Source organism: Microtus ochrogaster, unplaced genomic scaffold (genome assembly GCF_000317375.1).
Source record: "Microtus ochrogaster isolate Prairie Vole_2 unplaced genomic scaffold, MicOch1.0 UNK1, whole genome shotgun sequence".
Lineage (NCBI taxonomy): Eukaryota > Metazoa > Chordata > Mammalia > Rodentia > Cricetidae > Microtus > Microtus ochrogaster.
Window position 1 is genome coordinate 6,416,717 of NW_004949099.1, and position 24,392 is coordinate 6,441,108.

A 24,392-nucleotide genomic window follows, 5' to 3' on the forward strand; every position below is an offset into this window, starting at 1 on the left:
CAGTCTAAATGCCACCAGAAGAAATGCCACACAATCTCCATAGCCCCACTGGGAAAACCCAGAGAAGGCATCATTTCTGACTTGGCTCCTCTCCTTCTACCAAGAGCATTTGCCCACCCCTAAACCTCATCATGTACCATAAGCATCCAGACTTTGAACTCAGGCTTCTTCTCTATTAGAGACATTAAAGACAGAAGTTGACCTTCCTCACCATCCATCTGGAAGAGGGCATTGTACAGAAAACCACTGTAGTGCCCAGGACCAACCTACCTGTTGCATTTGACAGGGCCAGTGATTCCATAGACCCACGAGGAGTCTGTTCCGTGGGTGTCATGTCCTCTGTGTATTTCAGGGAACTGAGTGGACGACGGGGCCGGCACTGCTGCGTTGATATGCCACCTTCTTCTTCCTCTTCCTCCTCCTCGTACTTGGGAACTGGGATGCTGCCTCGGGTTTCACTAAAGCTTTGGCTGGACATATCGCTGTAGCTCTCCTGGGACATCAGTCTCCCTGGGTAATAGTCCTCACGACATTCCTTGATAAAGCTGCCACCATGCCCCTTCATGGCCATTGATGAGCTTCTCTTGGGGTTGCTGAAGTGCTTGGCCCACACGTCAGGCTGGGCTCCTGCTGCCTGCCCTCCTGGGCCATAGGAAGTTCTGATGTTGCACTGGCTGAGGAGCTGCAGAGGACTCTGGGATTGGTTCTGTTCCATCTTATTCCCATAATGGAAGGGCTCATCCCGGCTCCTCCAAATAGGGTCCCGGTTGAGGCTGGGTGTCTGACTGGATAGGCTGAGGAGATCCATCTGCACGGACAGGGGGTCCACATCAGCCGAGAGCCGGTTAGAACTCACCTGCAGCTGGCTGTGCTGGCTCAGCATGGCCTCCTCTGTTTTGCCTTTGTTCTTGCCAATTTTGGCACTGCGGCGAGACTCCTTGGCTCTGGCATTCTGGAAGGCCGAATCAGATGAGTCGGAGCCATTGGGGTCCTCCCCGGCACTGCAGGCCCGTGAGCAGAATATCTGGCCCTGCTTTGGGAGGAACGGTCGCCCCAGGAGGGACTTCTTACAGTGAGCACAGCAGAAACAGGTCTCGGTAGCATGCCAGTGTTGGCCGTCATACGTCATTTGACCTTGGTCGATTCCTGGGAAGCAAGAGACAGAAAGGAGGCTGAGGAGCTGTACCAAGCACTACAACACCACATGAAACAACACCAAAACAAAGCAAAACAAACAAAAAACTACGTCACTTGCTCTATGATCAGGCCCCATGCAATCAGTGCCCACATCCTTATCCAGTAGAATAAGTTAGAACTTATTCTACTAGTCAGCTGACTTCTTAACTTCCCTTGGTAGCAGCATGGAAAATCTAGATCAGAACAGCTTAGCCATGAATTCTGACAGAGACACATTTTCCCCAAATAGCAACAGAAGTTGAGCATCCTTAATCGAAAAATCCAAACTCAAAATGCTTCAAAAGCCAAAATTTTGGTGTCAACAAGATGCCGCTAGCAGAAAATTCTGTATAATAAAATTGCTTCGTACATAAAAGTATTTAAGATGCCACATAAAAGTATCTTGAGATTATATGCATAAGCTATATAGGAAATATAAATGAGTTCCATGTTTAGACTTGTATCCTAGCCTTCAAGTACCTCATTATAGACACGCATGACTCTATAGGTTGAACCAATTCTGCTCCTTAAGGATAGTCAATCTGGGACAGTACTAATCTGATAAAGCACTTGATTGTTTGAGCTGAGTTTCTACCAGGGTTTCTGTTTTCCAGATGAGGAAATGCAGACACAGAAGGTTAATGGCTTGCCTAAGGTAATAAAATTAATTAGGCATCAGAGACCAGATCTGTACTCAGAAGTCTTGCTCTGAAAAGCCAAAACAGTCTTGTCTTCTTTACTCTACTCAGGAACCTGCTTCTCAAGAGCCTTCTTGTCTACTGCCAATAGTAGCCCTGGCTTCTTCTTGACTTTTCCGTATAGTGTTAATATTCCTTTCTATCACACCATTGTGTACAGGTTTATTATATATCTCTTTCACGGAAAGAGGTGCTGTATGGAGACAGGGTCAGAAGTCTCCCTGGGGCCTCCAGGACCTATGTAATAGTTCTTCCTACTTTGGAAGGATAGATGAACTGTATCACTGCTTACAGTGGATGGATAGATGAACTGTATCACTGCTTATAGTGAATGGATAGATGAACTATATCACTACTCGTCATCAGACATAGGGCAGTTACAGTAGCTCCTTGTTGGATACTATAGTGTATCTGTTTCTCCTTCAAACTCCATGTTCAATTCCTAATACCCACCCACGCTAGTATTAGGAAGTAGGATCTTCTGAGAGTTAATTCAATCATGAAGGTTCTGTCCAGATGAATGAATCGATATCCTTGCAAAAGAGACCCGAGGGAACTTGTTCATCCCCTCATATGGTGACATAATGAGATACCAGCTCTTAGCCTAAAAGTGGACCTTCCCAGACACCAAATCTGTCTGGTCTTTGACTATGGCCTTCACATCCTTCAGAGCTGTGGGGAATGTTTGCGCTGTTTAGAAACTGCCCACCCTGTGGTTCTGAACAGACTAAGTCAGTGGAAAGGCAAGAAGTGGGGAGGGAGGAGTGGGCTCCAACTCTCAGTGGGGGAAATCCTGCTTACTCTTGATAAGGAAAAAACATGGGTATGTTTGCAAAAAATGTCATCCTGTTGGCACACAATCTGCACCCAGTGTCATCAGAAAAAGAGGAAGCACAGTTCCTTCATGGCAGAACTCGGCTGTCATAGTCCTGTGTGTAGGAAACCTCCCACATCCCTTCAATCCTTCTCTTGCTTCTTACTAGTTCCTCTGGCCTCTTTTGATGGAAAGAGGGTGCTTCCCTTGGGGATGCCATCTCTGGGCCAAGCCATTAGCTTAGGGCACTGAAACCACCCTAGGAACAAACCTTGGTTAGTAGTTAACAGTATCTTCTTGTCCTGGGTTCTGGTCTAGGGATGGCTCATAACCAGCAACAGGGAAGTGAGAGGGATACCTGGGGCTGCTTCTAAGAGAGCTATAACAGGCAATAAACAGGCAGTTGGACTCCCTGCCCAGGGGAGAGCCTATTAGAATATCGACCCTTGGGATTCCTGTGGGCAGGAACTGATCTCATAAGACTGAAGTGCGTGATGATAAAGGTATCCCCACAGCACTAAAACAAACCTCTATTTTTAGTGGCCAGAGTTTCATGGCCTGGATTTTCAAAGTGTGACATCCACACTCCTTTCTAGAGAGGGATAAACCAAGAACTGGGAGGGAACTGATTGCTGGGACCAGAGCGCTGTAGGAAGCAGCTTATTCCTAGCAGGTTCTACCCCTGCTGACTCTCGTGTTACTAGAGCCCAGAGACAGGTGTGAAGGAGGCAGATTCTTCTCCCACTAGATGTTCCCCAAACTGGGGAAGGAAGTGTCTCTTCATGTAGGCACTAATCCCTATGGACAATAAGAGGGAAACTTCACGAGGACAAGAGCTGTTACGTGGCAACCCCATTTGAGAAGGGCACTGTGTACCTAACTCTACCCACGTGACAGCCAGCATTCCCAGGGAGACTGAGGATGGAAAGCTGGGATGGGGCTGGGAATAGATATCTCTATGCTGGGACTCCAGTTAATGCTTCTGCCCAGGCCTAAGGGGGAAGCAATGGACTATAAAGGGATGTAGGAAAACATGCTGAGAGTGGGGTCAGCCCAGCTCCGCCACTTCCGGGGGCTGTGAAACTGCTGAGTTTGAATCTTAATTCTGTGCTTTCCATCAGTGTGGGTCAAGGCCTATTTCAACTCTAGGCCTTGCTTTCCCCAGCAGAGGCACAGGGATGAGACGAGCCTGTTGTGAGTGCTTCGTCTCAGCCTGCTAGCCACTGAAACTGTCTTTCCTTTGGTTTTATTAGGTCTGAAAGCCTAGTTCTCTCTTTGCAGAGGGCCACTGCCTAGATGCTATCCAGAAACAAACCCCCAGATGACTTCTCTTTCCTCCTCTGCAGATTTTCTTCTCTGTGTCGAGAGCTCATTTTGGTATCTTCAGCTGCCCGGGATCATTGGTGACATGCAGTTACTTAGTGTGGTATCCCACAGCTGTGTCCTTGCCCATGATCCACCAAGAACTTGGAAGGTCAGGTCCCCTGCCCTGTCTACCACCACACTGCATGGGAGCATGGGAGTGGGCTCAGAGGTGTAAGAGGAGGTTTTGGAATGGGGGCTCACAGGACAGGGTGGGGAGGGGGGAGTACAGGGTTGGCAAATTACGAAGCAGCCAGGCAGGCAGCTGAACATTGCCTCTGATAAACACCACTGATGTCAGATGGCCCTCTGAACTGCTCCTGAACTCCAAACATCTGGAAAAGGGCTCTGTGTTCAACATCTAAGCATGCCTTAAAAAAAAATCCCCCCTCAAAGCCCTCTAAGCCCTCTCTAAAGGAGCATGCATCTGCTGCCACCACAGCCTCATCTGTTTATAAGACTGTTTACTCTGCTATGCACAAGCAAGAGTCCTGTTGCCTTGGTAACGGCTCCTGATGTAGGATCTGCTCTGAACAGCTGCATAAATATGGAATATTTGTACAGTATGGGCTGAGGTGAGGCATTGATGGCTGGGGTACACATGATACACACAGCAGGATCTCGCTGTCCTAGGGATATGACATTTTGCAGAAAAGTAGATGTAAAAAAAAAAAAATCAGGGACAGCAACTTAACTATAGCAGCAGACAGACTGCAGACCACAGCAGTCACCTTTTCTAGTAAAATACAGGCGGGTGCCTTTTATGGGTTCGAGAGGAAAGGAGGATGCCAATAAAAGCTGTGGAAAGCTGAAGGAAGACGAAAGACTGAGGGGCCGTTTGAGGTACACACAAGACAGTCATAAACAGAGTTTTCTCTCCCAGCTTCTGGGAGAAAACGCTTAAGTAGCCATTTGTGGCTAGGCTTTTGGCCTCTGTGGAAAGGGAAAGGACACAGAAAAGCTGTCAGAAGATGGTGTCGATGTTGTGGGTTAAGTGTCTAATGCTCTGTCTTTCCCACCTGGGTAAGCACTGAAACCCACCCATTCACAGCCTGGGAGTCAATACAACACACCACAGTCTCTGCGATGGCCCCACCCACTTCCCTGTCTCACAGCTTAGATCCCTACTTCCTAATTAAAAGCACACACACACACACACACACACACACACACACACACACACACACACATATATCACAGCATGTCTGAATGTGACAATCCTAGAAACAGAACGGTTTCTGGGCACCTGTTCAAGGTGGCATTTGGTGAGAGGGGAGGGCACTTTGGGGAAAGGGTCTTGCCATCACCTAAGTCTAGAAGGCACTGTTAGAGCTCTCATTTCTGATGAACCCCAGGGAAAAGGCTGCTTCCTTTGAATCCTTACAAAAGCGAAGTAGAGCAAAATGGAGCCATGAGAGGGGAGTCTCCACATCTCCTCACTGCAGGTATGGTATTGGCAGCTTCCAAACAGGCTTCTTGGAGTTTTGTGACCACAGAAAGGCCATAAATATTTGTCCACTGCCACCATTTCTTAAGCCGTGCTGTCCATCCCCAAGGCACCAGAAAAGGCAAGGCAAAAGCCCATCCGATGAAGCTGACCTGCTGAAGGGCTGAACAAATGGGAAGGATTCTCACCTCCTTCAATCTGCTGTGAACTGGGGACACACAGTTTGTGAACTGTTCATTTTGCTCTGCCTTTGCCTAGGTTCACTGTTGGTGAGTCTCAAGAAGGCAGACTTGCTGGAAGCCAGTGGCCATCCCTCATTACCAAAGGACCCCACCCCATTCTTCCCTCTGCCCATTCCTAATTTTGTCTAAAATGTTGTGGAGGGCTATGTCCATGTCCCCCACATTTTCCTTTTGGGACTTCACACTTTTTCCTGAGAGTGGAAAAGTACACCACAAAGTCCTACTTGAAGGTAGAAGGAGGGTCAAGTCAGGACTGATAAGGTCCCATCCAGAGGAACTAACTAGGAAACTGGTGTGTCAATTCCTTCCTCCTCTTGAGAACGTAAAGACTATGTATAACCAGAACAACATTTCAACCACCCTGTGAACATCATTTGCTCCTAAAAGATACCAAGAGAAGGCAAACGGAACTGACACAGAGAAAAACAAAACAACAGGCATTATTTTTAACCCTTCATTTACCTCTACCAATATACTCTTTGGCTTTTCTGGTAAAATGATCCAAAAACTTCCTTTCACTGAAGCTGGCAGGAGTTGGTTTTTATTATTATTATTATTAATAATAACCAAAGGGATTCTAACTGTGTCAGACACAAGGTGGAGCTCATCTCAGAAGGATCAAGCTGAGTGCCAAACATGGCCTTACCTATATGCTGGGCACAGGTGTCACAGTATTCTGCATACAGGGACTCGAAGCAGTGGCAGCAGTAGGGCCTTCCTTCCTTCATGATGTAGCGCTGGCCCCCCAGCACAGTCTCACACTCAAAGCAGCAGAAGTGTCTCATATGCCAGTGCCGCCCCTCAGCTTCCGTGCACTCGTCTGCAAAGATGATCTGGAGACGGGAAAGTCACTGGTCAGTGTCCAGGGCTCACGGTGACGACACAGCGGAGAGAGTTACAGATCCCCAGACTATGGAGATGAGAAAGCAGGGGTGACCCCTAAGCTGACAAGCAGCACTGCCCGTCCGTAAGCTAACCCCACACATACCAGCTCATACCTGAAGCACAATTCACTACACTGGCACATTTTGGTGGAAAGCGAATGGTCTCCCTTGGGAAGAATAGCTTCCACACACCAGCTTCATTTGGCTGAGGCACAGGGTTTTCTTAAATGGGGAATGTCATATGAATCCTTGGAACTCTCTTCTTTTTCTTCTTGAAAACATCAAATTGGGCCATGCTTGGAATGCATTTAGTATGATAATAATCCTCAGCTAAGAAAAGTGACTGTCGCTTCCAGACGAGAGGCCACGTGGCCAGGTGGCCATGGTTCTTAACACTTCCCCGTGCCTCAGAACTGGTCACCTTCATGTCTAATACTTTCCTGGTCCTGAGAAGTATTTCATGTTTTGACCCATCAGAGTTGTTTGAAACTTAAAAGCATATATTTCAAAATTATTATGATGCTACAATAATCAGTTTAGTGTGGTGTTGTCATAAAAACTAACTCTGAATTAAGAGTCCGTGAATCAATTTGGTTGTCAAAGTTGGTGCTAAGATCAACTATGGTAAAATAGACTCTTAACACATAGGGCCGGGACAACTAGAAATCTCACGGAAAACCATCATCTGAATCCCTCCCTCCCACCATAAACAAAAAGTAATTCAAGGGGGATCAGTGAGCTAACAGGAAAAGTGATGAAGGCCTTCAAAGAAATGAAAGCTGTAAATCTTCTTGACCTTGGTCTGGGTAATGGTTTCACAGTCATGGCAACACAAATGTGTATAACAATCTGTAAACAATAGATCATGTGGACTTCACCAAAATAAACACCCCATGCTTTGAAGAATGTCAGTAAGAAAGGAAAAATACAAAGTGAATGGGAGACCATCTCTGTGAACCATGTACCCGACAATGAACTTATGTCCAGATTATATGAGCAACCCTCACAAGCAGAAAAAATTCATCTGACTGTGAAAAATGAGCAAAGGCTTACAACCCATAGTTCTTCCTCCCAAAATTAATAAACAAATTATTATTATTTGTCTATTACTATAATAGACAAAAATATTTATAAGGTACTCAACATTATGAATGGCTAGATAATTATACATTAAAATATAACTGTGGCCTTATTTTATACCTGTTAAGTTGGGTATAATAAAAAACAATACAATTGCAGGCGTAGGAGCTGGAATTATCTTACCTTGGCAATAAGAATGGAAGGTGGGACAGCTGCTTTAGCAGATAGCTTTGCCTTCCTTCAAAATTTAGGCTTAGAATTACCATGAAAAACGTTCAAATTTTAAAATTTATGTGCATCTAGAAATGCACACATCAGTGACATTGTTCATCACAGTTAACAGCAGAAACAAATGCACACCAGTTACTAAATGGCAAAGCCAAATGTGATATGTGCATAAAACTGTTCATAGAGAGTAATGCAATTTGTGCTCAGCCACAGAGAGGGATGAGGTGCTAATATTTACTACACCAGAAATTGACTTTGAAACCATCACATTAGGTGGAAGAAGCCAGAGGCAGAAGGAAACGTGAGAAGATTTGATTTATATGAGATGCTAGCACTCGTGAATCCAGACAGGGACAGGGCTGGGCGATGGGGTTAAGAGGAGAAGAGCATCGACTGGATGGAGGGTGCTGACTATTCATGGTTTGAACATGATTTGTGATCAGGTAGCAGTGGTGCTTGTTCAACTTTGTGGTGTGCACTTGTGCACTTGAGGCAGAAGGCGAAGGGGCTGCCTAGAGTCCCAGAGTTTGACCTGTGTTCACTTTTTTAACAAGGGCCAGGGAGTCGAGCGCCTCAACTTTACTATCAGAATTCACATTAGCGAAGGCCCACCAGGTCTCTAGAAAAACTGAAGCCCTTAGGCAGTTTGAATGGACAACTGGCCTTGTCCTGGTGGAGCTGGCAGGTAGACATTCTGATGTTTTACCACAATGCTTTCAAACACCTATGGTGCCAGGGGTGGAAACATCCAGACAGTTACCCACTGATCTCCAAAACGTTTGTAGGGGAAAAAAAAAATCAAACACCATCATCCATTTTCTTCCTCTCACTAATCAATTATTCCAGAGAATTTTCTAGAAATGGAGTTCTATTTCTGATAAGGACTTTCTAGGTTTTTAGCTGGAATCTAAAGTTGCTCAATAGCTTCTTTATATTTTTATTTATTTATTTATGTGTGAGTGTCTATATATTTAACTGTAAGTTAGCTGCATGGCATTTGAGGACTTCGATGGTTGTAGTATGTGGTTCTTCACCCTGTTCTTACACGGGAGACCCGGAATCCACCATGCTGAGAGTTATGGGTCATACGCCAGATGCCAGGTCCACCATGATTGGGATATGGGTGATGGTTCTCTCTGGAAAGGGTTAACATAAGAGGGTAGAGTCAGCTAAGGTTGTTTCTCCATATGGGAAGCCAAAGGCCATGTGTATGTGTAATACAACAGAGGGATTGTGGGGCAGGTAAGAATACTGGAAATAGTCTATGAGGGGGGGGAGGAGAGAAAGAGATGCAGACAGAGAGAAACAGACATCATGACACGGAAGGTGCCATTTCTACTTTCCATAGATATACCAGGAAAGTTAAACTCTTCCCAAACGGATGGGGCTCTGACCTCATCACAGGCTGCACAGCGTGGCTTCAGGCACTCAGCATGGTGCCTACCACAGTAGATCTTCCCATCTTGGTAAAAGTAGATCAAGTCAACCAAAAGCTCGTTGCAGACGGTGCATATAAAGCAGGGTGGATGCCAGCAGATGCCGTGGCCAGCACGTGATGCGAACACAGCAATGTCCCCACCCTTAATCTGCCCTCCGCACTGCAAGGCAAACAGAAACAGCATCAACATCAGTTGTGTAAGAATGGCATCCAGCGACGACCAACAGCTAGCTCCTAGGGCGTGATATGCATAATAGTTAGTGTGTCCCCTGCTTTTTACATACCTGGTAGGGCACATTTACCTTGTTCTTCCTAGGAGCCCCCACCCCAGGGCCTAAGTAAGACAACTTAAGTAACAGGGAATGAGAAACATGAAGGTGTGGGATGGATTCTCAGCATGGTAGTGTAACTGGAGGCTGTGCTTTCGTTTCCTAGCTGCCCAGTTCCGAGTAATCACACAGAAACTTATTTTAATTATAAACTGTTTGGACTATTAGCTCAGGCTATTATTAACTAGCTCTCACAACTTAATTAAATTAACCCATTTTTACTAATTTGTTACCACCATGTGGCTGTGGCTTATCAGTAATGTTTTGACATCTTTCTCCTTTGGCAGCTACACGGCATCTCCCTGACTCTGACATTTTCCTCCCTTTATCTCTATTTGAGTTTTCCACCTGGCTCTATTCTGCCTGAGAATTGGCCAAAATCAGCTTCTTTATTAACTAATGGTAATAAGACATAGACAGCGTACAGAGAGACATCCTACCTCATGGTAGTTTACGGGGTGGGCGAGATCTGCAGTCCACAAGTCAACTTATAAAGCATGGGGAAAAGACCTAACCATTTCCTACATATCCCAAGGTTCATGCAAAGGCATAGCCACATTAACACTGGCAGGAAAGGCCACAGAGAGAGGGCTTGGCTGGGGTAGAGGCCTGGACTATTGAACAGGGGGGTAGAGGGTACATATAGCCCACTCACTCTTAAATTGCTTCTCCCTCTTCCCTATGCCTTTTAGGCATGAGTTTCAGCTCTCTACAGCATCTCTTCGTATAATCTTGATTGAAAAGTACCATAGGATATACAAGTCAGAAATCACAGATGACTCATGCTTACCGCTGGGATTAAAATACAGAGCTATGTTCTGAGGGTAAGACATGGTGGTCTTCCCTGGGAAGCAGGAATGGGGTGAGGTTGGCCCAGGCAGGTGATATACCTGTCCTGCTTTAGCAATCTCTTTAATCTCTTTAGCACACCCTAAGCATTGCTACAGCAGAGCAGGCAGAAGGTAACTCCAGATCCTTCAACTCAATGAGGTGCCGAGGAGATGGCATGGGGTCTCTCAGACTTTGACAAAGAACCCTCAAACTCAGAAAAATTCAGGTATCATCCCTCACACCATCCTTTAAAGGTTGTCCATGTTGCGATGATCCTGGATGAGAGACTGACTCGTGGTCTAGATCAAAGGATAAAGGCATGACCCTGTCTGGTCCTTCCAGTTCTTTACATGGCTTTCCATGAACTCTGCCATGATCAGCACATCCCAGCCCTTTAGTCCCCCTGATCCAGTCACAGGCCACTGTCTCTTGTCCACAGGAGCTACCCTCCTGCCTTAAGGTCCCCATGCTAGTTGTTTCTCATGTTCAAGATCTGCATGTCTCTTCTGCACACCTCTGCATGCCTTTGCTCCAGATGCCACCTTCTCAGAGGGGTCTTCCATGACCCTTGAGACTGCAGTCATCACACCCTTCTAGTCCTTCCTGGCTCCCTTCTGCAGCAGCCTTTCTATTTTACTGACTTAATTTATTATTGTATGACCTCCCCTGGTGCATAGTTATTTATGTGAAAAAGACAAAGCTTTTGTGTCTTTTGCTAACTGCTGTATCTTTGAGACCTAAAAGAGTCGGCTGAGCACATACCAGGTATTCGATAAAACGACTGGAGAATGAACTTCTTCCCGGCTCCAATCCATCCTCACCTGTTCACAAATGGCTCCTGTCATGGTAACGGGGAAGGGTCTGACGTTCCCTCGGCCCAAATTCTCACGTTTCCTCTGGTTGCTGAACAGCTTCAGCTCCCTCTTCTCTTCCTCATCCAGGGAGTTGCAGTATCGAACCTGAACACACAGAGGACAGCATGGAGGAGGCTTCATCGCTCCAGGGGAAGTACTGTTGTCCCCATGCAGGGCTCACAGCTTGGAGCTACTCAAGGTGAGCCAGCACCAAGACGGGTGATAAGCAAAGGGAAGTCTGCAGGCTGTGAACTCTGGAGTCCATGCCTCTGGAAGGAGAGACATTTGAGAACTGCTCCTCGTCCTTCACACTCTCCCCACACTCACACTGAAGTCACCAAGAGTGGCTCAGAGACGGCAATTTCCTGGAACATTCTCCTTACAAACTGTAAGGAGCCGAAGGTTTCATGTGTCCTTGTCTATGTGAACGAGCCCTGCACTAAAGAATGGCCCCTATCTGGTTGTCAGATACGCACATCATCTGTTCTCCATCCTGCTCTGGGATATGAGAATAGGCAGGCATTTGTCTGGATGCTAATGTGACAATATGAGAAAGAGACTTCCTTCTTTTTATAACGCAGAGTGTCGAAGAATTAAGGGAGGGACAGCAAAGGCACCTGCATCTGGGATCTGCCACTCTGTCCCATTGTTTCTGCACTTGGTGATCATGCCATGATCCCGAACTATTATTTATTAATGATACTTTTAAATATGACTCACTTCAAGAAACTTGGATGCATTTACTTAAAAGGAAAACAGGTTATTACTACATAAAGAGAAGTCAGTCAGCCGCAAAGCTGGGAAGGTAACTCTCAAACAGAACAAAACCATACTGTTAGATCCCAGCCGACCACTGCATCTCCAGGAGATGCTAAAACGGATGTGCTTACTGACGGTGGGAGAACGGAATGGGCTGTAGTGATATTCGGAGACCTGCCGGGACCAGACTGAGACTTCTTCCTTGACCCATCACTGTATCACGAAGAGAAAATGTAATGTAAAAGGAACCAGGCTCTCATCACACATTCAATTTCATTTATTACCATGCTCGCACCCCACCCAAGCCATACTTATACCTTCCTTTGGGAAAGGTGGTCCCGTGCGTCTCATGATTTTTTTTTTCTGGAGTAATTCAGATATCAGACTACAGATATGTTGACTACACTGTGCAGACAATTTTTCATTAAGAAAATAACAAGCAAAGCTCTTAACTAGGACTGCTGTGTGTTAATTTGAAAGTCAGAGCAACTAAGTCTATTCAAATTTGTGCTGTCCAAATGAAAAGAGAAGGATGATCAAGCATTTGCTTTAGAGTCAGCCTCTGCCTTCAGGAGAGGCCATGTCCCCATGTCAGATGAGCAGATCTTGTCCACTGGCTCTCATGTATCACGTCTTACCCACATGGAGTCATAATCCAAATGGTGTCTAATGAAAGCTCAGTTACCCATAAAGGGAATGAACCACTACGAGGGCAGATCAATTCCCTCCCTCAAGTGACAGTTAAAAAAAAAGTCTTCAGGGAAACGTTCTAGAAACCTAACAGCCCACAAAACATGGTTGCGATGACATTTTATGGGCATGCTTTTAAAAACAGGCACACCTCTTCTGCTTGTAAAAACTTGCGTTTTCACCTCCAGATTCATTATCCAGGCATCCGGTTACAGTGTTTACTTTCATCTTTAAAGGAGTCAGCTTTTGTGTTTGTTTTATGAACTCTGAAATAGGCAGTAGGAGAGAGAGACGCCGCTTTCTAGGGAGCTGCTTCAGGTTTTGGGACGCTGTCTCACTTCTTCAGATTCATGTATTTAGTTTTGCAGTGCTGAGGATCAAACCCAGGGCTTTGCACATGCTAGACAAGGGCTGGACTAACATCTGCACTCTCAGTTCCTCAGAATTCGCAGTGCCAATTGCCTCCTTCCAGGCCAGCAAGGCATTGCTCAGGAGGCAGAGATGCTTGCTGCAAAATATGATCTTCTCAGCTTGAGTCTGAGCCTCAAAACCCACATGGTGGAAGGAGAAAACCAATCCCCATAAGTTGTTCTCTGCCCTCCACATACATGATGTGGTATGTGAGTGTTACACACATACACACACACACACACACCTCATAAAAATGTAAAAAAAAAATTCCCTTTTATCTAAATATGTCACCCGAGACTCAGCTCATGTATTGGATGAGTTTGGTAGGAACTAGCGTCCAGCTCTCTGCAGAGGTAATTCTTTCCTTTCAATTTAAATATTATGCTTTTGTTTTAAATAGAGAGCTAAATAGTAAAAATCTATAGGATTCTTGATTTTTGAAACCAGATACCTACAAATTAATTTCCAGCTTAGAAACCTAATCTCCTCCCACACGATCTTTTAGAAGCTTCCTTTCAGATTTCTTCTTTAGGATCAATGTGATTTCAATAATAAGTAACGATGGCCAGGCACGGGAGGGCCTCTGTAGCCCAGCACCCGGGAAGAGGAGGAGCGAGAGAAAGAGTTCATGAGCTGCTGAAAGGGTTCCAAGTTATCCTGGATAAAGTGAAAGCCGCTCTCAAAAACTCAAACCCAGAATCAAATAAATAAACGCTTGCTTCCAGAGAGCTCTGTTTCTGGAACTAGACAAAAGGAATGTTCATGTTCACACTACTCTCAAAATACAGACGGCTGACTCTGACAAGGTGGACTCTGGCTTGACAAACGTCCTGGTGAGAGCTGCCAGTCTAGACCCGGAACTTTGGCTGCCCTCGACACGGAGAACCTGTACATTCACTGCTTAGGAAACAATCCTCAAAGTCTGAGAGACTCACAGCGTTCCTTCCAGTCCTGAAGCAGTCCTTAGTCATCCTCCCAACTCCCACAAGCAACTGGCAGGACACATTCCAGTCAGAAAACACTGGCCCGGGCTTTCAAACAGCACTCCCTGCTTCTGTACTACTCAGTCACGCCAGGCTTGGAGTCTAACCCTGTCCAGGGTGAGACTGCTTTTCTTTGGGGGGGGGGTGAGGGGTGGGATAAGGAGTGGTCAACCAAATTATCAGCCAGTTTCTTTACATTCTAATTAAAGAAGCTAAAATTTCATATCAATGGCCAGATGGCGTTTTGGCAGCAATCTTACTGATCACAATGATTAGGAAAAGGGTCAATCCGGCAGAAGCCCCCTCCAAACACCTTACCTCATTGTCATGGGGCGGCAGCTGGTGCAAGAGCTGCTTGATTCGCAGTTTCTCTCCAGGACTGTTGACATATGGGACTTTCTCTTCTGGAAGGCAGCTATAGTACTGGTGCACCTGAGGGACAGAACACACAGACTTGTGACCATGTCACCACTCCTCACCACCCTAAGAAAGGCTCACAGTGGGACACTGGCTGTTTCCATTGCTCCTGCCACCCCTGGGGACAGTCAACTGCTGTCCTTTCTGAGGCATACACAGAAGAGCACCCTAGAAGACAGAGCCAAGTGAATTGCCCCTCACTTGGGGGCTATCCTTCTCTGGCAGGGGAAAGGAAAAGCCAAAGGAATTCCCTGTCACAGGAGAATTTGGCAAAGGCACAGGTGAAGCCAGAGGGCAAGGCTTTCCCAGCCGATTCCCCCCGCAGCGTTGCTCTACCATTTTCTGTGCCGCTGTCCCATGGGAGGCACCTCTCTAGCCAAGGGATGTGTCGGTGCCTGCCTAAATACTGTTCTCAAACCTTTCCCTGGCACTCTGTAGGTTCCTGGGTGTCTCAGCCTCCACCTACGTCAAAAGCCCTCCAGGTCTTGAGCCATGTGCAGTGCAGGAAGCACTGAAGTACACTGAACAGAGACTCAACGCCGGCTGCAGAGCGTGTAACTCAACAGCAGCAACAGCGCAAGGACCTTTGCATATCCTGCAATGCTGCTCTATTTAACTGGTATAGCCCAGCAGTTTCTGAGGTTCACTTGCTTTTAAACACCGGTGAAAGTACCCAACATTTGCCTAAGAAGAGAAGGAAGACATTCTACTAAGGCTATGGACGTCTAGGGTATAGGAGGAGGAGCATAACAGGCCTAGTTTAAGTGTTTTTTTTTCCTTTTTTTCTCCCAGAAGCAGTAAGTTTCTAGTATTTTGTAGATTTAAAAGAATATATATGTGTGTGTGTGTATATGGATATATATATATATATATATATATATATATATGAAATGGGAAGGAAGAAAATGGTGTAATTATATTTTAATTGAAACATTTATTTTTATATATTTATGTGTATGTATGTGTGTTCCTGTGAGCATATGTGTATCAGTGCTTACAGGTGTCCCAGAGGGTAGTGGGCAGTCATGTTGGTGAGACTTTATGGGTGTAGTTTCTGACATCCTAGGAGACAGTCTGACTCCCTGATCCTTGGTTCTGAGGCATTTCTTTGCTCATGGACAGAGACAAAGACCCAGCCAGTCCTTACTACAGAAGTAGCACACAGACACCTTTAGACCAACAAAGACAGAAGAAGTGACTCACCAGGCAACAGAAGTAAAAGCTGACAGGAAGGGCTTGGAGGATGGCCCACTCAGTAAAGCACCCACCACACATGCATGCAGACCTGAGTTTGTATCCCCTGCATCAGTGTAAAAAGCTGGTAAGGTAACAAGCGTCTATGACCCAGAGTAGAGGTAGAGAGGTAGGTAGATATCTGGATCTCATTGGCCAGCTAGCCTAGCAATTAGCAAGTTCCAGGTCCAGTGAGAGACCCTGGCTTCAAATATAATAAGGTGGACTGTGACTGAAAAAAGATACCCATGTTCACCTCTGGTCTCCATACGCACATATGTGTACAAACTACAGAAACAGGAACATATAATATAAAAAGATACACAAAAGACAGACAGACAGGATGTTAATAATAACAAATAGACAGACAGACAGGATGGTATTTTATAGAAGAGGCAAAAAAATCCTCATAGGCTCAGACACCATAGAAGATGCTTCCAAGATCTCCCACAGAGCAGTATAAGCAGCACTCATGAAACAAGACCCTTATTCAATGAGCTGGGGATGGAGACTGGGCCTTTAATGCCATCATAATCTCACACTCCATATCGTCCTCCACATGATCCCTCTAAATCCTTTGCCTTAGGAGTAGTGAGTATGAACAAATATTCCGGGAATGCTGGGTGAAGAGCTGTAAAAGTCTTGCTCACTTTGATTTCTAGAAACCAAGTTATGAGTATTAGAGGGACAAGTGGGTGACAAGGCATTGAGAGATGTGAAAGCCATCCTTAGTTTTAAAATCATGGGACCCATTCACCATGGCATGCCCATCACCCTTTGAATCTAGTTCCGAAGGCAACCACAGACTTCAGACTAGCTGGCTTTTGGGAGAAAGTCTGGGTTGGTGTAATCCTTCCTTCGAGGTGTTTGCCAGGGGGCCATGTGCTGGGTAGAAGGAATGGCTATGAGTTTTGTAGGAAGGTCACAGAAGGCTAGCACTCCTGAGAAGTGGCCCCTCATATCACAGACCAGCTTGAGATGAGTAGCTGGCTCTCTGGCCTCTGACTACCACACTGTTCTGGGAATGCCTTGGACAGCGGCCAGGTATAAAGCAAAGGACCCAGTCTCTGTAGGTCAGCACTTGAGCTTTGCCCCCATGTCACAACACTGCTTGAAGAGCTCTTCTTAGACGTAATTGTGAGAACTTGTGAGGCTGAGGCAGGATGATTGTGAGCCTGAGGCTAACCTCAGCTATATAGCAAAACCCTGTCTCAACAATCAGAAGAAAAAGAAGAGAGATGCGAAAACGAAGAGGAAAAGGCAGCTTCTCTCTAGCCATTCTCAATATTTTCGTAATTGTGAAACAAGCAGAAATCACTAACATGAGATGAAGGCCTGCCACGCTTGATAAGATAGACAATGGGAGCTTGCCCGATCCTCCTGCCAATCACTGCTCATTATCTTCACGGCACTCATCCTGAGCACCCTTCTTTAGTGGTACATTGAACCAAGCCTGCGGTGATGCTGCCCACACTCACCCAGGGTGAAATCCTTTCTGTACCCTCTACAGCCATGGCAGAAAGGCATGACCCTCTAGCTGTGGCTCTGTCATTTCCCTTCTGTAAGGTTCCCAAGCAAGCTACGTAAGTGTTCAGATTCATCATAAGATCACGAGGACTAAATCAGAGCAGACACATATAGCATAAATGCATGATGATGAACCACCCAGCCTGACCTAATCAAGATGGAAGACTTGAGATGTTTCACAGCCATGATGGTTGATCGTGGTTTTCAACTTGACTACATTTGAAATAAACTAAACCCCAAGCAGCAGGGCAGGCCTCTGAGAGATCTTCTGACTGGATCATTTGGGGTGGGAAGATCTATCCTAAATCTAGATCACACATTCTGGTGGAACCCCTCCCCCCCTTAAGGGATACGGAAGAAGGAAGCTTTTTTGCCTGCTTGCCCTCACTCTCCCTGACAAGTCCATTCACTCTGTTGCTGAGGCTTTCCTTGCTGGGCTGGCATTAGAACCTACGTCTTTGGGATTCTAATGGGAACTGAAAACCAGCAGCTCACTAAGAATCCCTAGAACTCCAGCACCAGGTTCGGACTGGGACTGCTGAGACATCCGGTCTCACGGGCTGATCAAGGGTCTACTGGATCCTTGGTCTTCTATCATGAACAGCCATGGTTGGACTATTTGGACCACGGTCTATAATTCTAATAAATCCCCCCCTACACACACACACACACACACACACACACACACACACACACACACACACACTTCATTCTCTCAGTTCTGCTCACTTTGAGAACCCTGACTAATACAATGGCCTTTTTCTCTTGTTAGGAACTGTAGCACCACTGGTGGTGTAGAGAGGGAGACCAAATCTGGGAGCCACCTCTCTTAGCCTAAACAAGAGAAATAGGTTGTGATGTAGTACATGACAATGTAGGTAGGAATGTTGTACTATTAAAATGAATTTGATTTCTAAGGATAAAAATGCCAGACTATTAGAAAAGCATGATGATTTCTCATTAGCTTCTCATCTCTCCCATCACAGAATCCTCCTGCCTCTGCTCTATTCTCTTCTCCCTGCAGAGCCTCCTTAGAGCTGAAGGTTCCCTCCAGCACTGCTTCAGTTCAGTCGTCTGTCCCAGACCAACTAGCTTTTCTCAGTTATAATTCCCCTCCAGAGAAGGGTCCTGGGTACCCATACCCATCCTGAACTGGGTCTACACTGACAGATGGGAGGCAAGGAGCTCCACACAGCTGAAGACTGGAGAACAAAGGAACTCCAAGGTTCACTACAGAACTGGGTGAAGGTATGGCCAGCAGTGACCAAGAACTCAGGAGACATTTAGGGGCAAACACTTGCCTTGGTGGTACATTAGCTTCCTGTGGTTGGGACAAAAGCATCCGAAACCAATAATGTGAAAAGAGGACAGAGTTAGCTGATGGTTCCAGGCATTCAGTTCATAGTTTCTTGGTCCTGTCACTCTGGGCTGTGGCAAGGCTAAGAATGTGGCAAAGATGTGTAGTACAGCAAACTATCCACGTAACGGCTGCCAGGAAGTGAAACAGAGGGAAGGGGCTGGGCTCCAATATCCTCTTTCCGGGTATGCCCACACTAACATCACTTCCTTCCACTAGGCTCGACCTCCTCAGGATTCTACCACTTGGCATAACATTAGTGCCACATGCATATGGCCTTGCAGGGACATTTCAGATGCAAACCGTAACAGAGGGCTGAGAGCCATCCTAAAGACAGCATTCTCAAGTCAACAGAGGCAGGGATGGCTTTCTGGTAACACAGCTCTTTCTTTTTTGGACAAACACCACCACCTGCTAAAATTCACATCCCATGACCACCACTGAAATTCATCCTTTCTACCAGCAACCTCTATGAGTCCTCATGTATAGAATCTATTAAAATACTTTCATCCAGAGTCACCAACAATTGACGGCGAACTTAATACTTAACAAGTTGGCTGTTCCCAAAACATCAACTCACGTCAACTACAATCACCAATATGATAAGCAATAACCAACTCATATAACCAAGTCACTACCTCCGTCTCTTGAGGTTTGGCTGCCAGAAGTTCTAATGGGGACAGGGGCAAAGCTATCAGCTAGGGGAAGGGACAGTTCTTATGAGTCCCCAGTCAATGGAGCCTTCATGACTTCTCTCCTAGTGTCCCCTGCCATAAAATCCCAGGAAAGCTCCCAAACAAACACCAACCAAACCAATGAAAACGAGAAACTGTGGCATCCACTTTTCAACACTACAAAAATTCAACTTGGCATTACCTCTTGAAAACCCACACATGGCTTAATTTAGCCCAAACATGTTCACTTGTTCATTTTATAAGTAAATAAGCAAACCTAATAGATTTTTATCAATAATGATTGTTACCAAGCTGTTAATCAATTGGCATGCCGATAGTGGTGCTAATTCTGTTGTTCTTTAAAAGTGAGCCTGCTGAATGTGCTTGAAGCTTTGCTCTACTTAGGTGTTCCCAGTAAGAGTGCCCTGCGATTCTGCTCTGGGTGAAGTCATACTGGGTTCACTGTCCCTGCACAAAAGCAATGGGAGCATCGCAAACTGGCTTAGAAAATCAAGCAGCCGGAAACTTGTATTTAAGATGTCACTCCCGGTCTAGGCAACTTGGCAACAGCTTCTGGCGGCGTCGGATGGGTTGGTAAGAACTGTACCCGATGTGTAAACTCATTCTACAAAGCAAGGCCTCGCCCAGTTGTGAAGGCGGGGCTTGTCTGGTGGAACTGCAGATCTGACGAGTGGAGATGGAAAAGGACTGCGTTTGGGAGAAAAGCATGCACTGTTCAGAGTGCTGCTGTCAGGAGCAGCTGCATCAGAAGCAGCATGGCTGCAGCCTCCATGGCTGCCATGAAACATTTGTTTTTTTTTAAAAATATTTATTTATTTATTATGCATACAATATTCTGTCTGTGTGTACGTCTGCAGGCCAGAAGAGGTCACCAGACCTCATTACAGATGGTTGTGAGCCACCATATGGTTGCCGGGAATTGAACTCAGGACCTCTGGAAGAGCAGACAATGCTCTTAACCACTGAGCCATCTCTCCAGCCCCGAAACATTTGGTTTTGGGCAGCAGATCAGAGTCTGGAGCTTGCGCTGGGATCACCAGGAAGGCTTGGGAAAACGCTGACTTCTAATTTGGCAGGCACGGGGCCCTGCAATGTGCACCTGTAGCCGCTCAGAGTGTCCTGTTGGCCCACTGTCCACGCTCTGACCGTCTTACAGCTACCCCACTGCTTGCTCTCAACAACCACCACAGACTTCCGATTTCCTCCAGGAAATCCAGAAACTTGTAAAGAAGGAAGACTTTGTTTAACCCCGTCTAGCTTTTTAGGAGTCTCCTCCTGCTGGGAGTATGTCAGGGAGACTCAAAGGCCGTGGTGAGAACTCTAAAGGCAGAACACTCATGATGGAAGGTGAGAACACTTTTCTATTCAGATCTGCTTCCAGCAGGAACCCAACAAAAGCAAGGCGCGTGCATCTGTGCTTCACCGTCTATTGGAAGAAAGGGATCCGCGACCTCTTTATTTACTGAGTGGTTCTTGGGGCTGAAGTGCTTGGATGTGTCGTTTTCTAGGAGCTCTTCAAGCACCAAGAGGTGGGAGTTTCATGCCCACCAGAGCATGCCATTACAAAGAAAAGTCCAGGCTGGCAAGACAGCTTGACGAGGCAAGTGCTTGTGATGGCGCGAGTACGAGGGCCTGCATCTGACCCCAGAACTCACAGAAGAGCTGGGTATTGCAGTGAATGTTGGTAATCCTAGGATGGGGGAGTCTGAGGCAGGATGAGCCATGGGGCTCACTGACCTGTCAGTCTGCCACACTGGCAAATTCCAGGTAAAACTAGGAGATCTTGTGTCAAAAAACAAAGTAGATAGAACCTGAAAAAAAGACACTCAAGGTTGACCTCTAGTATCTTCAAGGACACGCACACAGGCACATGCAGACCTGCACACACACACACACACACACACACACACACACACACACTCAGACTTGTGAATGTTGCTTCCTCATCCCCTGATTCTGCTCTTTGGGGATTAAAAAGAGATTTGAAGATGGATGGAAAAGAGGATCAAAAGTCCTCTGTGTAGCACATTCTCATTATGTTTGAATAGTTGTCTATGGAGATGAAGAATATGTTTTCTTCTGGTGTTCTTCATAACAGAGCAACGCAGGGCTTTCCAATAAATTCAAAGTGAGCTGCGGAGGGTACAAATATTCCCCACACTAAGCGTCCCCCACACCGCCACAGCTTGATGACGCCAGGATGCGGCAGCAGTCAGAGTGGTCACATTTGTCCCTTTGCCCCTTCTCCAACTATTTTACTGGGCATATCAATGTACCTGCCTCAGAACAGTATTTCTGTGCACTCCTCCCCTAGGAAGTACACACGCCCATTTGACTGTACTCTAGCTAACAGCACGCATGGGTGTGGCTTCTCTGAGCTCTTCCCAGGACGTCACTTGCCTCTTTTATCTTGTATTCTGCATGAAAGATAAATAAACAGAATGGCTGGAGTTCCAGCGGCCACATTGTACAATGAAATCAAATTAAGAATGGAACTTGTGGCCTAAGAATAGTACAGAAAGTTAGGAGCCAGCATCTTTAAAAATTATGCCTAAAGAATGACAATACTAGTCTGGCAAGGTGGTATATGTCTTTCATCCCAGCACTCAGGAGGCAGAGGCAAACAGACCTCTGTGAGTTCGAGGCCAGCCTGGTCTACATAGCGAGCTCCAGGACAGTCAGGACTACATAGAGGGGCACAGTATATCAAAAACAAAACAAAAACATAACTGATGATGATAATGATAATAAAACTAATAAATTGACAACATTGACCCTTAAATTGCCTGTCTGAATTTCTTTTGCCAATGAGAAAAATACCTTCCTTATTTATGGTGCCTATTAATATATAAAACCTTCCCGAGACAGCGGTATTTTTTCAACACTAGCATACTTCAGAATCATCTGACTCCTTTACTGACCACCGTGTCCATTTTCATCCCTCTGAGTTAGAAAAAGGAGCCTGTAAGTCTGACCAAATAATTTACACTCTACAGGGAGATGGTCAGGCTTAAGAAGAAAGCGAGAATGATTCTGCCAGGCACAGACAGAAAGTTCTAAATTGTAATCCCTGAAGGGCCGATGTGAGCCAGCACTCCGAAAGGTTGGGCAAAGCTTCTCCTCACCCGGGACCTACCACAGCACAGGGCTCTTGCCACCCACTCTGAGAACAGAGCACAGAGTCTTGGCTCACCCGTGACCTGGGGGAGATGAGATCTGTAACCCCCAGAGCCCTGTGATAGGCAGGCTGGACAGAGACGGGGAAGATGAGGCCACAGTTGGGGATATGTAGCAGGATTCATGGGAAGTGTACACTGGGTCTCTGATGGGGACTTAGAGAACAATTGGGTTCTACTATAGCTACGGGGACAAACTGCTTCTGGGGGCCCAACAGCTTATTTTGCTCCAATTTGCCAAAACTTCATCAACCAAGCAGTAGGAGAAAGTGTTGTAAAGCGGTGTCTGAGGAGAAACCCACCACCTCTGCTTGTCTCTTCTCCCCTGGAGATGCACATTATAACTTTAATTGGTTTGCTCAGAACACAAGCGGGGAAACAGCGGTGCAGTCCCCAAACATCTCCATCATGCTCAGATTCCTGCAGGATTGGAGTCAAATTTAGAAGTAAAAGCTCATTTGAGATATTTGCAACGAGAGATCTCATTGATTGCTTGTGCCAGTGCTACAGTTCAGCAACAAATCCTGACACATAGGTTCTGAAGACAGAGAACCTGTTCAGGAATGTTCAGGGCATTTCCTCCCTCCTGACCTGCTGCCCCTCCCAGACTAGCTTGGCTCCTCTGAGCTGCAGCTACAGCTGCTTTTGGACTCTGCTCTCACCTTTGAGCCTCTGTCCTCGATTTCTATTCAGTGAAAGAACCATGCTGTCTGCATAAACACTAGGCAGGTACCTCCTCTCCCTGCAGATCCAAGGCCACAGTGCTCCTTAGCTCTGTAACCTTTCTCTCAACCCCTACTGGACTCCCCAGGCCCACAACTTCTCTTCAGGATGCCATTTTCACTACCACCTCAGGGCCTTTCCTCCATAGGATACAGCCTTACTTCTACTCTTTGCTCAGGGGACATGCTAAGAGGGACTTACCTTCACTATCCTCACTAGCCAGCACCACACTTTTCTAGAGTGTCTAGTCCACGCTTCTACGCTGGAATGCCAGTGACCCCAGGTTATCTCACAATGTTTACAGACACTTTTAAACTCCCACAGCTAGGGGAGGGGCTAGTGGGGGCATTCAGTGGGTGAAGACCAAGGATGCTGCTAAATTTCCTAAATGTTGAGGTCACACCTGCAGCAAAGTCTGCTTCCATTAAAACATCAATTCTGGGGCTGGAGAGATGCCTCGGTGGTTAAGAGCGCTTGTTGATCTTGCAGCAGGCCCAGCTTCAGCTCTCAGAACCCTCTGGCATCTCACAACCACTTACAAATCCAGTTCCAGGAGATCCAGTGCTCTCTTCTGGCCTCTGTGGGTGGTGCATACAAGTGGTGCACAGATAAGTATGCAGAGAAAACACCCACACATAAAATAAAGAATAAATTTAAGAAAAAGATCAACACTAGGGCTTAGGAGCAGACTCTGTAGGTAAATTGCTAGCTGCACATGTGTAAGATCTTGAGGTTGGATCTCCAGTACTCAGGTACAAACCTGGGCATGGCTAAACATTTCTCTTCTCTCAGCACTGGGAGGCAGGGACAGGAGCATCCACACCACTCACTGGCCACCCAGTCTAGCCAATTGGTTAGCTCCAGTTCAATGAAGAGAGGCTGTCTCAAAAAACATGATTAGAAATCAGTGTTTCGGTTTCTCAGGAAATTCGGGATCAACCTACCCATGGACCCAGCAATACCACTCCTGGGAATATACCCAAGAGATGCCCTATCAAACGACAAGAGCATTTGTTCAACTATGTTCATAGCAGTATT

The 24,392-nt window shown here is 46.2% G+C and overlaps 1 protein-coding gene across 5 annotated transcripts in view; it reads right to left on the minus strand.

Moving 5' to 3' along the window:
- Prickle2 (prickle planar cell polarity protein 2) overlaps nt 1-24,392 on the minus strand; it is a 341,452-nt gene that overhangs the window by 36,172 nt on the left and 280,888 nt on the right. For all 5 annotated transcript variants that reach the window (XM_026788041.1, XM_026788040.1, XM_005364904.2 and 2 more), the window contains 5 exons: nt 14,545-14,658; nt 11,351-11,488; nt 9,326-9,529; nt 6,386-6,572; nt 271-1,146 (listed from right to left, as the gene is read on the minus strand). In XM_026788041.1, coding sequence (XP_026643842.1) covers nt 271-1,146; nt 6,386-6,572; nt 9,326-9,529; nt 11,351-11,488; nt 14,545-14,658 — 1,519 coding nt within the window. The remainder of the gene's footprint in view (nt 1-270; nt 1,147-6,385; nt 6,573-9,325; nt 9,530-11,350; nt 11,489-14,544; nt 14,659-24,392) is intronic.